General features: G+C 40.6%; 1 protein-coding gene across 2 annotated transcripts in view; it reads right to left on the minus strand.

The window, feature by feature from the left end:
• The window catches only part of CNGA3 (cyclic nucleotide gated channel subunit alpha 3), an 81,973-nt gene that overhangs the window by 8,243 nt on the left and 59,968 nt on the right, over positions 1–13,762 (minus strand). Inside the window, exons 5-7 of one of the 2 annotated variants that reach the window (XM_077482765.1) lie at positions 12,866–12,916; positions 8,261–8,353; positions 707–799 (exon numbers count right to left, since the gene is read on the minus strand). The exons of the other annotated variant lie outside the window; for it this stretch is intronic. Of the exons in view, the coding sequence (XP_077338891.1) occupies positions 707–799; positions 8,261–8,353; positions 12,866–12,916 (237 nt within the window). The remainder of the gene's footprint in view (positions 1–706; positions 800–8,260; positions 8,354–12,865; positions 12,917–13,762) is intronic. 2 annotated transcript variants of the gene reach the window in all.

Genomic DNA, 13,762 nt, shown 5'->3' on the forward strand with positions numbered 1-13,762 from the left:
ATATGTTACAAGTAGGAAATGTGTGAAAATACAGCTTAACGTAAAGCGAAGATAAATCCAAGAGTTGCCACCACAAAAAGAAATATAGGGAAAATCTTCCAATGGGGATACTAGATTTCCCCCACATTGGCACATTTCCCATCTACTGGACAAGAAGAGAAGGAAATTTCCCTAATGAGACACAGGTACAAAAAAACAGACAGCAGTTTTAACCCGAATGAAGCCCTCCAGCGGCGTGCTGTCACCGCTTAGAGGGCTTCCATCTTCCCCCAGTCTATCGTCTGTATGACTGGCCGGAGCCGCGATGACTTCACTCCCACACAAGTGCATGGGAAGCCTCAGCCTCGGCACAAAGCTTTGAAGATCCAGCACAGTATACCGGACCTTCAGAGCGCATGTGCCAGTGATGCCACCAGCTGCATCCAGGTTGAATATCTCCTAACGTTGCACATTTAGGATACTTTTTTTTTTTTTACCTACAGGTAAGCCTTTATTACACAAAAAGTGGACTTTACTACAGCTTGAAGCACAGTTCCCTGGTACTAATATGTATAAGCATATCACAGGAACATCACATCACCAAGTAGCATTCTTTAGAAAATCAAGCCTAATTTGTTAAACACACATTTTTCAAGTATATGCAAACACTGAAAGAGAAATTGGCATTCACATCAGTTCTAAACTAACAATGACTGCAAATACTTACTCTTCTTCTTTTTTATCGTCCTTTTTTGCATCTTTTTTGTCCTCTTGTTTTTGATCTTTTTTCTCGTTGGCATTATTCTGTTCTTTCTTTGTGCTGTTTATTGCATTAGATTTTTACATGCAAAATGGAAAGAGGTTTTTGAAAAGGAAATAAGAACATAAGCTAGCTACTTCTATTTAGCTACATATGTCTTGTAACCATTTTCCTTAAGGTCTTGTGTACATTATGATATTTCATACAGATTTTATTAATTAATTTTCTATTAAATAAAATACACATAATGATATGTGAGTGCCATCCAGTGTGGTAATACTTTGAGCCCAAGCTGCCTTGTTAGTCTGGGCTCAAAAGGGAGTGGGTTGAATGACACTGGCCATCATTTAGTCTGGAAGACTGGTGACATCCAATTGCAGGAAGGAATTACTATGGGGGACATCTCTGGACTAAAGTTGAGCATTGCAGCAAAATCTGATATTTATTTTTACTATTGCTGGGCTATTAGTTCACCTTTAATGCTGTGTACACATGACCGGACTTTTTGACCGCAAACTTCAGACGGAACAAATCCGTCTGACAATTCGATCATGTGTGGGCTTCATCTGACCTTTTCTGTCGAAAAATCTGACGGACTTTAGAAATGGAACATGTTTCAAATCTTTCTGCCGGAACCAGTTCCTATCGAGAAAACCGCTCGTCTGTATGCAGGTCCAACAGACCAACAATGACGCAAGGGCAGCTATTGGCTACTGGCTATTGAACTTCCTTTTTCTAGTCCCGTCGTACATCATCACGTTAAACTATCAGACTTTCGTGTGATCGTGTGTAGGCAAGTCCGTTTCAGTGGAACTCCATTGAAAAGTCAATCGAAAAGTCCGTCAGAGTTCATTCCAACGAAAAGTCTGGTCATGTGTACGCGGCATAACTTGTAGCTTACCAAAAAAACTTGAGAAGCCACTGTCAGATAAAACAGTAGTGAGTTATTTTACCCCAGTTTTAAAATAGCACCAGTGCAACAAAGGGTTCAACCATTTTTGATATACAGTCATTGTGAGAAAGTCAGCATACCCCATGGAAATTGATGCCTTTTTCAACGTATTTGAACAGGGATTAGATCTTGATTCAAATAATGGCAAAGAACCAAAAATTTGATAACATATTTAACATAATTTTCCTTTCCCGATGAGCTACATGGCAGCAAACACATGGGTAGCCACCTCCCTCTCTACTCCATAATACTTTTTACCTATAAATCTATACTCCTCTGCAGTCACAGTGTTGCATAACTAGTCTACTCTGATGGGGTGGAACATTATGCTGCCATGGAGCTTGTCAAGAAAGGAAAATTACAGCAAGTTTAAAATAAAGGCTTTTGTTTTCCTGGTGACTTCATGTCAGCATAGACATATGAAAAAATAGACCACATGGAGGAAATACTGAATATTTTAATCAATGAAAGTAGCAAAATAAATCATTCTCTGACTGAAGTCAACTGTCGTAAGAGAGACAAGCTTGACACAATAATGGTTTATAAAGGTATTGAGTGAGGACCAAGAAGCCACCCTACAAATCATCCCTAGAGACACACAGGAAACTGCCATACCACAATGTGAATAGTCCAATCTGGCACTGCCATACCGTTTGGCCATGGAAATTGTTTTGTCCAATCAATAAGTAATAAGCTGACTGGAGGACCTTTCCCCTTTATTTGTACTCACAGACAATGCAAACAGATAAATGTCCTGAAGGAGTCTACAGCCTCTATGTACAGTATGTTTTCCGGGGTTTGCCAACATCTGATCATATATTTTCTTGAAATCCACATCTATTCACATTTCGACAGTATCCATGAAAGATACTGCATCTTCCAGAGGTAACTTTACATGCATTGCCAATCTCAATAAGGCCACATTCACAGGAGGAGGGTTTCTAAGAGCTTTAACATCTACTTCCCTGAAGGGATAAAGCTTCATAAATGATTCTTGATTTGCTTTGTTTATCCATTTTACCCCATTCTTCTGTGAACAGATCGGGTCTTCCCATAGAAAAGCTTGTCAGACCAATTTTATAAAGGGCCGCACCAAGGAAAAGTTAAAACCTACTGTCTCTTCTTCATCAGTCAAGGAATGACTAGAACATTCTAATGCAGAGACCTCCTGAGAAACCTCCAGATGAATAGATGGCTGATGGGTAGGCTGCTAGCGATTAGCTAGGCTTGTAGCGGTAAATTACTTTAATGTGCCTTGAAACACTTGCTTTCTTTAGCAATACAACTTGATGATTATCCACTTTCTCATCTTTTGTTGCTTCTACAAAACACCTGTCACAGGTAATTTTTCCGATTGAGGCCAAACTGATCCCAAAACTGCTAGGGAGACACAGTTGGGCAATGAATCACTAGACTGGGGTCTAGCAAGGGTTGGCAATATGATGGCAGAATGCAGCAAAACCACTTCTGCTATTAAATGAAGTGCCCATCCACTTCACCCTCCTTCTCACACTACACATGCACTAGCTGGTGCAAGAATTTGGAGCACAGTGCACGTTCAATATCAGCATGTTCCAAGAAACTGTGCGTGTGGCCCATGAAAAGTACACAGCAGAGCACACATAAGGTAAAATGCAGGTGTTCCAACTCGTCACAGCTGCACAGATACCGTGCCCTGAAAAAGTATTCAAACCCCTTGAAATTTTCCACATTTTGCCATGTTACAACTAAAATACATAAATGTATTTTGTAGGGATTTTATGTGATAGACCAACACAAAGTGGCACATAATTGTGAAGTGGAAGTAAAATGATAAATGGTTTTCAACATTTTTTACAAATAAATATGTGAAAAGTGTGGCGTACATTTGAATTCAGCCCCCTTTACTCTGATACCCCTAACTAAAATTTAGTGGAACCAATTGCCTTCAGAAGTCACCTAATTAGTAGATAGAGTCCACCTGTGGGTCATTTAATCTCAGTATAAATACAGCTGTTCTGCGAAACCCTCAGATGTTTGGTAGAGAACCTTAGTGAACAAACAGCATCATGAATGCCAAGGAACACACCGGGCAGGTCAGGGATAAAGTTGTGGAGAAGTTTAAAGCAGGCATAGGTTATAAAAAAATATTGCAAGCTTTGGACATCTCACGGAGCACTGTTTATCCGAAATAGGTAAGAGTATGGCACAACTGCAAACCTACCAAGACATGGCCATCCACCTAAACTGACAGGCCAGGCAAGGAAATCATTCATCAGAGAAGCAGCCAAGAGGCCCATGGTAACTCTGAAGGAGTTGCAGAGATTCACAGTGTCAGAAACCATGAATTAGACCGAGACAGAAGTACAGTTAAATCCCATTTGTTCAATAATAATAAAAGTAAATAGAATGAACCTAGTCAAAACAAAGCCAAGGTTTAGTAACCCAGAACGGATAGTCAGACAAGTCAGGGAGTCAGGGATCAGCGTAGTGGAACAGCAAGCAGGATATGGAACCAGAAGGGACGTCAGCCAAGCAGGTCTTTAACAGGCACACAGGCGAGAGTCTCTGTGATGTTGACCAGGTGAAGGCAGAGAAGATCTGGGCTGGACGGCTTAAGTAAGAAGGACTGATGAGCAGGATATCAACAGGTGAAGCACTGTGGAGACATAGGAGCTGGCAACTAACCAACAGTTGAGCGCTCAGAGAAGGAAGGGCTGAGCCCAGCCCTGACAGTACCCCTTCCTCAATGATCCCTCCCCCTCGGAGGACCACCAGGCTTGAGGGAAAAACATCTATGGAAATCACAGAGGAGGACAGGGGCATTTACGTCCAATAATGAGACCCAAGAGCATTCCTCCGGAACGTACCCTGTCCAATGCACCAGGTACTGTATGTGCCCCCAGAACCTACGGGAGTCAACAATGGACTGTACTTCATACTCCTCATGGTTCTCAACCTGTACAGGGTGAGGACTTGGCACCAAGGTGGTAAAGCGGTTGCAGACCAAAGGTTTTAATAAGGAGACATGGAATATATTTGAGATACGCATATTAGAAGGAAGGTCTAAAGCGTAAGCCAATGGGTTATTCCTGCGGAGAATACAGAAAGGCCCAATAAACCGAGGTGCCAACTTCAGAGAGGGAAGACGGAGTTGGAGGTTGGGTGATGACAGCCAGACCGTGTCCCCAACCTGGTAGGAAGGTGCAGGCAGGCATCTGCGGTCAGCATGGATTCTGTATCTATCACTGGCATTTCACAAAGCCTCCTGGACTTGTGTCCAAGTGGAACGAAGACCACGGAGATGCTCCTCGGAACAAATGAGTCAGGCAACATGGAAGGGTAGAAACCATAGTTTGCCATAAACAGGGACAATCGGGAAATAGAATTCCAGGCACTATTGTGAGCAAACTCCGCCCAAGGTAAGAAAAGAAAATGTTGCAGAGGACGTAACCCCACAGGTCGGGGGACACTGTAGGACTGCTGAAAGTTTCTCTGGGTCCATCAAAAAAACAGCAGTGGAAATGACATAACCCAGGAATTTAACCTGTTCACGATGGAACTCGCACTTCTCCAATTTACAATAGAGATTGTTCTCTCTTAGTTTCTGAAGCACACGACAGACATCTGTGTGGTGGCTCTCTAGGGACTTGGAAAATATGAGGATTTCATCAAGATAAACCACTACACATAACTGCAATAAATCTCGGAGGACATCGTTAATAAATTCCTGGAAAATTACAAAGGCCAAATGGCATTACGAGGTACTCATAATGTCCTGTTCTGGTATTAAACTCAGTCTTCCATTCATTGCCCTCCTTAATCCTCAAGAGATTGTATGCCCCTCTCAAATCAAGCTTCGTGAAAACCATTGCTCCCTTCAGGCAGTCAGCCAGAGCTACAATGGAATGGTTTTGATCAAAGCATATTAATGTGTTAGAATGGTCAAGTCAATGTCCAGACATAAATCCAATTGAGAATCTGTAGCAAGACTTGAAAATTGCTGTTCACAAATGCTCGCCATCCAATCTAACAAAGCTTTGGAAAGAAGAATGGGCAAAAATGTCACTCTCTAGATGTGCAAAGCTGGTAGAGACATATCCAAAAAGACTAGAAGCTGTAATTGCAGTGAAAGGTGGTTCTAAAAAGTATTGACTGAATACAAATGCAAAAACATTTTCCTTCCACTTCACAATTATGTGCCACTTAGTGTTGGTCTATCACATAAAATCCCAATAAAATACATTTACATTTTTGGTTGTAACATGACAAAATGTGGAAAAGTTCAAGGGGTGGGTATAAATGCTTTTTCAAGGCACTGTATATCCTGAGAGATCAGCAACAAGATCGCCTTACCCAAACCCCATTTAGGAGCTTAATGTCAGAGATTAGTGGTTGTTATTTGTTATACAAAATGCCTACAAGAAGTCCTTTCTGCTACGGTAGGTATTTATTAATAGTGCACCATTACAGATCTATTGATATATTTGTTGACTAAATGATTAAAAAGAACATCTTGTTTGCTCATTCAGTTATATTTCCTTTATCTGTAGGTATGCTTTAAATAGAATTGGAATGCCTGTTTGCTTGCATTCATATGTTTAAAAAAAGTCAACAATTATCATGTGGTGTACTTATAGTTTCACATGACTGTACCTTAAACAGGGCCTTTTCTTGCTCTTGGCAATCAAAGGCAACGAAAAAGAAGCAAATAGGAAGTAAATACGTGTAGCTGGCAGGCCAGAGTTATAAGAAACCTATTGCTTTGTATTGCAAGGCCAAATCACAGGTTCACATTAAGCTTACAACTGATAGCTATCACTCATGGGCATGAGAAGAACATCCCCACTAGTAAGAGATAAAGACCAGGTGGTTGATCAAACCTTTTCTGACTCCACCAAAAGCTAAAAGAATATATTTGGAGTTCCACTTTATTATTTTGATTAATATTTCTGTATACATTTTTTTTCATGAGAATTCCTCTGCTCCCATTATGTTTTCCTATCCAGGATTAACTATGACTTCAACGGGGGAACAATGGGGTTTATTTACTCAGGGAGTAGAGGCTCTTTACTTAGTGAAATAAATATTTACTTTACAAAGTGAATGCTAACTGAGCTTAAAGCTGAATTCCACCCAAAAATGGAACTTCCACTGTCCGGATCCCCCCCCCCCCTCCAGTATCATACTTGCCACCTTTCAGGGAGGAGTGGGGAGCAGATACCTGTCTAATACAGGTATTTACTCCCACTTCCGGCAAAAGAACGCAGCAGTATCCCCAGCGATCTATGCCATGTCAGACCCCTCCTATGTCCCCCCCCCCACTGTCTTCTAGGAGACACACAGGTCCCAGAAGACAGCAGGGACCACTCAGAATGCGCAGCGCAACTCTTGTATCTGCAGTAGGGAACCAGGATGTGACGCCACAAGATGCCAGCGCCTCGACCCAGATCTGAGGGACAGATCAGCTTCGGGTGAGGATATTGCGAGCTCCCTGGACAGATAAGTATCCTTATTTTAAAAGTCAGCAGCTGCAGTATTTTATAGCTGCTGACTTTTATTTTATTTTTTCAGGCGGACCTCCACTTTAAGCCAACCATACACTAGGAGAAATTTGTTTCAAAGTTCCTACAGAAATTCAGCAAAAATGTTCATTAGAGCGTTCCATCTTGTCATCATTGTGTCAACTAATTTAATTCAAAAGCCCTTAAAGTTTCATGCAGACCTGCTACTTGGATAGAATTCTAGACATAGTTTATGCTTTCCCAGGTATAATTACATTCCGTCAAGAACAATTTTCCAACCTGCTCCTTCAAGTTTCTCAACAATACAATCAAAAACGATTGCTGATTTGACTCCACTAACTACAAAAAATTTTACAAATATTCTGAAAACAATAATTTTTTAACTAAATTTTAATAATGTATGGCCAGCTATTAGCAAATAAGGTTAAAGTGGTAGTAAAACCCCCTTGTTTACTTGTACCTACAGGTAAGACTATAATAAGGCTTACCTGTAGGTACAGTAAATATCTCCTAAACGTGCATCGTTTAAGAGATATTTACTATAGTAGCAGCCAGTAGTTTGCCGTCCATTGAGAGTGCCGTGCTGCAGCCATGACTCCTGCGCGCAGGAGTGATGTCATAATTGCTCGGTGGTTCAAACTGCCAAAGCCCACCAACCTGGAAAGAAGACCGGGCAAAGGTGGAAGCTCTGTCAGCGTTGACAGTGTGCCGCTGGAGGGCTTCGTTCTAAGGAAAGTCTTTCACATAGTGCTAGTATGCAATGCATACAAGCACATTATGCTATTATTTTGCAGAGGACATTTTTTTTTTTTTTGTGGTTTACTACCGCTTTAAGCAAGAATCCTGCTTTTACAGTATTTTTGATTTTCCTTCACACAGGATTGGGTATTCAAAGTTAACACAGGTTAGCCTTATCTAATAACATATGCTTTGCTAAGTAAACAGCCCCTGATTTCTTTAGTAAATCAACCTTTTGTCAGACAAACCTTTTCAAGTAAATGCAATTTCCAAAACAGAAATAGTCATTTATATAAATTCTAATCTAGGAATGAATCCAATACTTACTCATTTGCTTTTTTATCATCCTCCTTTGCATCTTTTTTGTCCTCTTGTTTTTGCTCCTTGTTGTCAGTGGCATTATTCTGTTCTTTGTTTGTGCTGTTTAATGTATTAGAATTTTACATGCAGAGTGGAAAGAGGCTTTTCAGAAGGAAAGAACAATTTGGGCTAGCTACCTATTTTCAGCTATGTCTTGATATAATAGATTGGAAAATATTTAATCTGTAGGATACCAAAAGAACTTCAGAAGCCATTTTCAGATACAAAAACATTCAGTTATTGTATGCCATTTGTAAATTTTAGGATCCAGTAATTCATTAACATTCCTCTTTTGTTATAATAAACATGAACCTGTTATGAAATATAAGGGCCGGTTCACACAGCAGGCGAGGCGAGGCGACTCCGACTTGCCTCGCCGCGACCTGCCGCGGCCTCAGCGGCGACTTGCAAATGACTTCTGTATAGAAGTCAATGCAAGTCGTCCCGAGGTCGCCCAAAAGTAGTACAGGAACCTTTTTTCTGAGTCGGAGCGACTCGAGTCGCTCCTCTCAGAACGGTTCCATTGTACAGAACGGGGGCGACTTGCGAGAGTGAGGCGAGGCGAGTCGTGTCGCCTCGCATCGCCCGCTGTGTGAACCGGCTCTTAGTAGAGCTGAATGGTTTTCAGACCTCTAAGTCACAACATATGGGCTGCATTACTGTCCAATCAGATAAAGTTATTAGATTGGCAGGTATCATTTGCTCAGGTGTACCTCCTTGTACCTGTTGCCCACAGTCCTGGGAGGAGCATTAGAAGCAGATGGATCACATAAGGAGGCAAGCATAAACAGGTGATTGTGGGGAAAAAGTGGATCATAAAGAGGTGGTGTTAGAGGAGAGAGTTTGCATTGCTTGTGGCTAGTGTATGGGATGAGATTTCGCTAGTTGATCATGTACTGATGGTGCTAAGAGGGTGAAGAAGAGAAAAGAAGGGTATTTGATCATGGAACATTAGTAGAGGGGGCAGAACAGTGGCTGATCATGGAGGGGGGAGAATGAGAGAGGGCTCTCAGTGTGAGCTGCTCAAGGCCTTGCGAGAAAAGAGACAGGGTGTAACTGATTGTGGGCTTTGGAAAAATGAGGCATAGTGGGTGCTGACTATTGCCCATGGTTAAGGAGAGAGAAGGGCGGTAGGTACTTGTATACCATTGGCAGAGGACTTATTGCACGAACTGATGTTGGACAGGTAAGACTAAGAAGAGGGGAGGCAGAGACAGTGATGATTGTGTTCAGGAGGTCAGGGGGTTAGATAGCTGTGGCTGAGACTGAGGGATGCAGCGTAGGAGCTGATCATGGTCAGGGGATGACTGAGCAGCATGGGGAACAGAAGAGTTGCAGCTAATCATGTACGACCATTGCAAAAGGAGGAAAGGCACCCGCCACCCCACCCCCCCCTTCCACTCCGAAGGCAGCCCAATGAAAATATCGGCGTATAACACGCACACATTATTTGCACTCGATTTTCAGGGGGGAAAAGTGCATGTTATACTCTGATAAATACGCTATGTGTATAAATATATATATTTTAAAAATTCTAAATACACATTGATGGATTATTTGATTATTTACATCCAGCTAATTTCTTTCACACATACATTGCTAGCACTATGGGGTTGATTAAAACAGGAGAACTAGAAGGTGAATGTTCACTTAGCATAGTATTTAAATTAAAGCTTCATTTTCACAATTATCCAATCATTTGTAAGCATTGTTTGTTCATTTCCCTTGTACATTATTGTGCATAGCCTTACATTATTTATTAAGCTAAACATTTACTTTGTAACGTTAACATTATCTACTTCTTTAGTAGAGCAAATTTTTTGTCTTGTATGTATACATTTCAGCTTGAGATGTGCATAGTAACCACTCAATTTCTAGGTTTTATTATCAAAGCTTAACTGAACAAGCTAAAGTTAATATGTTTGTAAAGGCAAACACATTTTATTTAAATAACAAACATGTTATACTTACCTGCTCTGTACAATGGGTTTGCTCAGAGCAGCCCACGATGCTCCTCTTCTCGGGTCCCCATCGCCCCGCTGAGTGCCTCATGCATGCTCGCTCCCGAGCCCCGTTCCATGTGTCATCAAGATGCAGAGAGTGTGGCTCGCCCCCCCACCTCCTCACTGACTGTGATTGACAGCAGCGGGAGCCAATGTATCCTGCTGCTGCATCTCAGCCAATGAGGAGTGAGAGACTCTGGAGAGCCTTGACTCTAGAGCACATCACTAGATCAAGATCGAGCTTAGGCAAGTATTAGGGGGGCTGCAGGGGGAAGCTGCACACTGAAGGTTTTTTTACCTTCATGCATAGAATGCATGAAGGTAAAAAATCTTCAGCCTTTAGAACCACTTTAACCTCCCTGGCGGTACGATTATTTTGGATTTTAGGTGCTGAAAGCGGTACAATTATTTTGCATGAAAATTTGGCGTTTTATATTGCAGTCCTGCAATTCTTAAGAATAACTCTCTTAAATCTGTTTAAACCAGAGTCTAGCAGACATCCCGGGTATGATAAAGTTTGAAAAATGAAATCATAAATTATAATATAATAAATAACTATAAATAATTATACCAAATAATAATATAACAATAATAAAAATGATTCAATAATGTAATCAAATCAAAAACACAGAAATTTGCTCAGTTGCAGAATTGTCACTGTCATTACTTTTCAATATTTGATGACCGATCTCCTCACAAAACGCTATCGCTCAACTCTGCGAGCGATTCCAATTTATTATCGCTGTTTTCTAGCTGGTCTAAAATCATTTTTGATGTAAAGTGACAGTTTTGGTTGCTATGGACAATCTCCAGTTTCCAGGCACAAAGAACAGTTTTTATAATATAAAACTGCATGCAGGACACTGGGCAGAACACTAGGGACAAAGGGGATGTGAAATTATTACATACAGCAATGTAATCTGTAAGATTACATTATACTGTATGTATACTGTGTGTTTCAATTTTTGAATTTGGCGCCGATCTCCGTCCCTGTGCGTCGCAACGCTTGCAGGGAACGGAGATTGGCTCCGTAATAGATCCGGCGGAGGACGAGCCGCTCGTACAGCGGGGGGACATCGCTGGATCCAGGGGAGAAGGTAAGTAATCTCCGCCTGAATTCAGCGATGCGGTCCCTAGTCTGGCTTGGGGTTACCGCTTTTGATACAAAATCTCCACCCTGAGCCAGACTCAGATTACACCGCCAGGGGGGTTAAAAGTTGACTAGTTACTATGCACAGCTGCACCAGAATCTAAGTGTACTGGTTTTGGTAAAACTCCCCCTAAAAGTACAAGCTACAATATATAAATGCCCATCTTTTTATTTATTTTCAATAACCATTTTCAGAAGTGCCAGTCTAAAACTTCTAGTTAGAGACATGAGCAATGCACTGCTCTCCTTAGACTAAATTTTCCATGATTTACTTCAACAATGCGCATGCATGCCCCTTAACTTGGTGCTTTTCTCTGAAAAGAAAAAAATAATACTCAACAGCTACAAATACTGTAGCTAATTACTTTTAATAATTGGACACTTACCTGTCCAGGGATCCCGCACTATCCTCACCCGAGCCAGCTCTTTGGCCATCCTTAGGTCCAAGCACTGGCATGTTTGCTTTCAGAAGCTGGCTATGACTTCTTGCGGCTTCGCTGCTCGGCTTCTTACTGTGCGTGCGTGAGCTGCGCTGCACCTTGTGAATGGTCCCGCAGCTTTCTGGGACCTGCGACGTGCCCCAGAAGGCTGCAAGGGTAGGAGGCGGGCCGAACTTCAGCTCAGATCGCTGTGCGATCTGACGAAAAGTGGGAGCAGATACCTGTCAAAACCTGGGACTTAAACAGTGGGGGGGGGGGGGGGGGGAGGCAGACAAGTGGAACTTCCACTTATGAGTAGGGCAATGGACATTATTTTATTTATTTTTTATTAGACTTTAAAAAATGTAAGACTACATATGCATGCATCACATTGTTTAACATATGCTGAATATCTGCCTTGTCTTGTTATGTAACTTTGGGCACTGTTTCAGTTTCTGTATAATTCTAATTCTTTGCAATAATAGTTATGAACACTTATTGTAAAAAAAAAAAAAAAAAAAAAAATAACTTAACCATGCTGGCTGGATATCTAAATACAAAATATTTGTACACAATTTATATTTCTGTGATTCAAAAAATAAATAAATAAATAAATAAACAATTTGAAATATATTTTTTAGTTCTGACCATCATAAATAAATGAAGAATAAGTTATGAAAATGCTATAATCAAATATAATTTAATTAAAATTTTAGTTGCTATTATATATCCTTTTTAAGCAAATAGAATGCAATTTTAGAGCAACTGAAGGACAATGGAAAGTTACATTAATTGAATTGTATAAAAAGTTCTGACATAGCTGAAACTTGTCCCATTAACAGTTATTTAGGAAAAGAGGGCAAGAAAATAAGGAAGGCGAGGTACTACTTTCACCATACAAGGATTACAACTGGAAATCTATCTCTAAGATAAATATAAACAAAAAGCAAACACAATTTCTTAGATTTTTTTTCCTAAGGTTTTTCAGACATTAACTTACTCTCCTGTGTTGTTGCTGTTGTTGACATTGAAACTGGCAAGAGTCCAATGGCTGCAATAACATATCCATTTATGAAATTAATAGATATAAGAAATAACATCCTTCTTAATATATTGGGGGAGCAGGGCAAACAAAATAAGTGAGAGTGAGCTAGAACTTTTAAAATGTTATTATTGCTGTTAGTACCTTTCTACCTTGGTGACCTTGTACAAACCACTCCCTTCATGTCTTGTACAGGGATCAGACATAGGATGTGAGGGAAGATCTCCCAATGGGGCCACCAATAAAAATATAAATCTTTCCCCCACATTATCACAATTTATTAACAATAACTTATATGTTTGTCATTATATGTTTTTTTATACCAAAAATACATTGCCCTACAGTATTTAAAATAATAAATGCAGCTCTTGCCACAATACTCACCTTCTCTACAGCGCTGAACTCCACAGACTCTTTGATCCGTTGTCTGATGCTAGCCAGCAGATAAAATGCCTTTTTTACATTAATGTGCAATTATCAATCTGTTAAGAATATTTATAAATTATATGTAATTGTCTCTTGCCGCACCCATGGTATGTACAGTCTTACTGTACGAATGATCCTACAATTTAGCCATGAAGCATTTAACATACCAAAAGCACAGGTATCATCAAAGTAGCCATCAACCTGCAATGGGCTCAGTGGCTGGGGTAGGAGAGAGTGCCTAAAATGGCATAAAAAACGTCCTGCTTTCTATTGTGTCCTTCCTGCTGATTGAAAACATAATCAATTTGAAGAAACGTGTAAGACGTATCTGTACATTGACTGGCCCATCCAATCAACATAGTTCCAGCTTACAGGATGACAAGAACTCATAGGAGCCTTCTGTACTTGACAATGAAGCAGTTTTAGGCT

This window comes from Lithobates pipiens, unplaced genomic scaffold (genome assembly GCF_037356315.1).
Source record: "Lithobates pipiens isolate NorthernLeopardFrog02 unplaced genomic scaffold, aLitPip1_a1.2 Scaffold_16, whole genome shotgun sequence".
NCBI classification, from domain to species: Eukaryota; Metazoa; Chordata; class Amphibia; order Anura; family Ranidae; genus Lithobates; species Lithobates pipiens.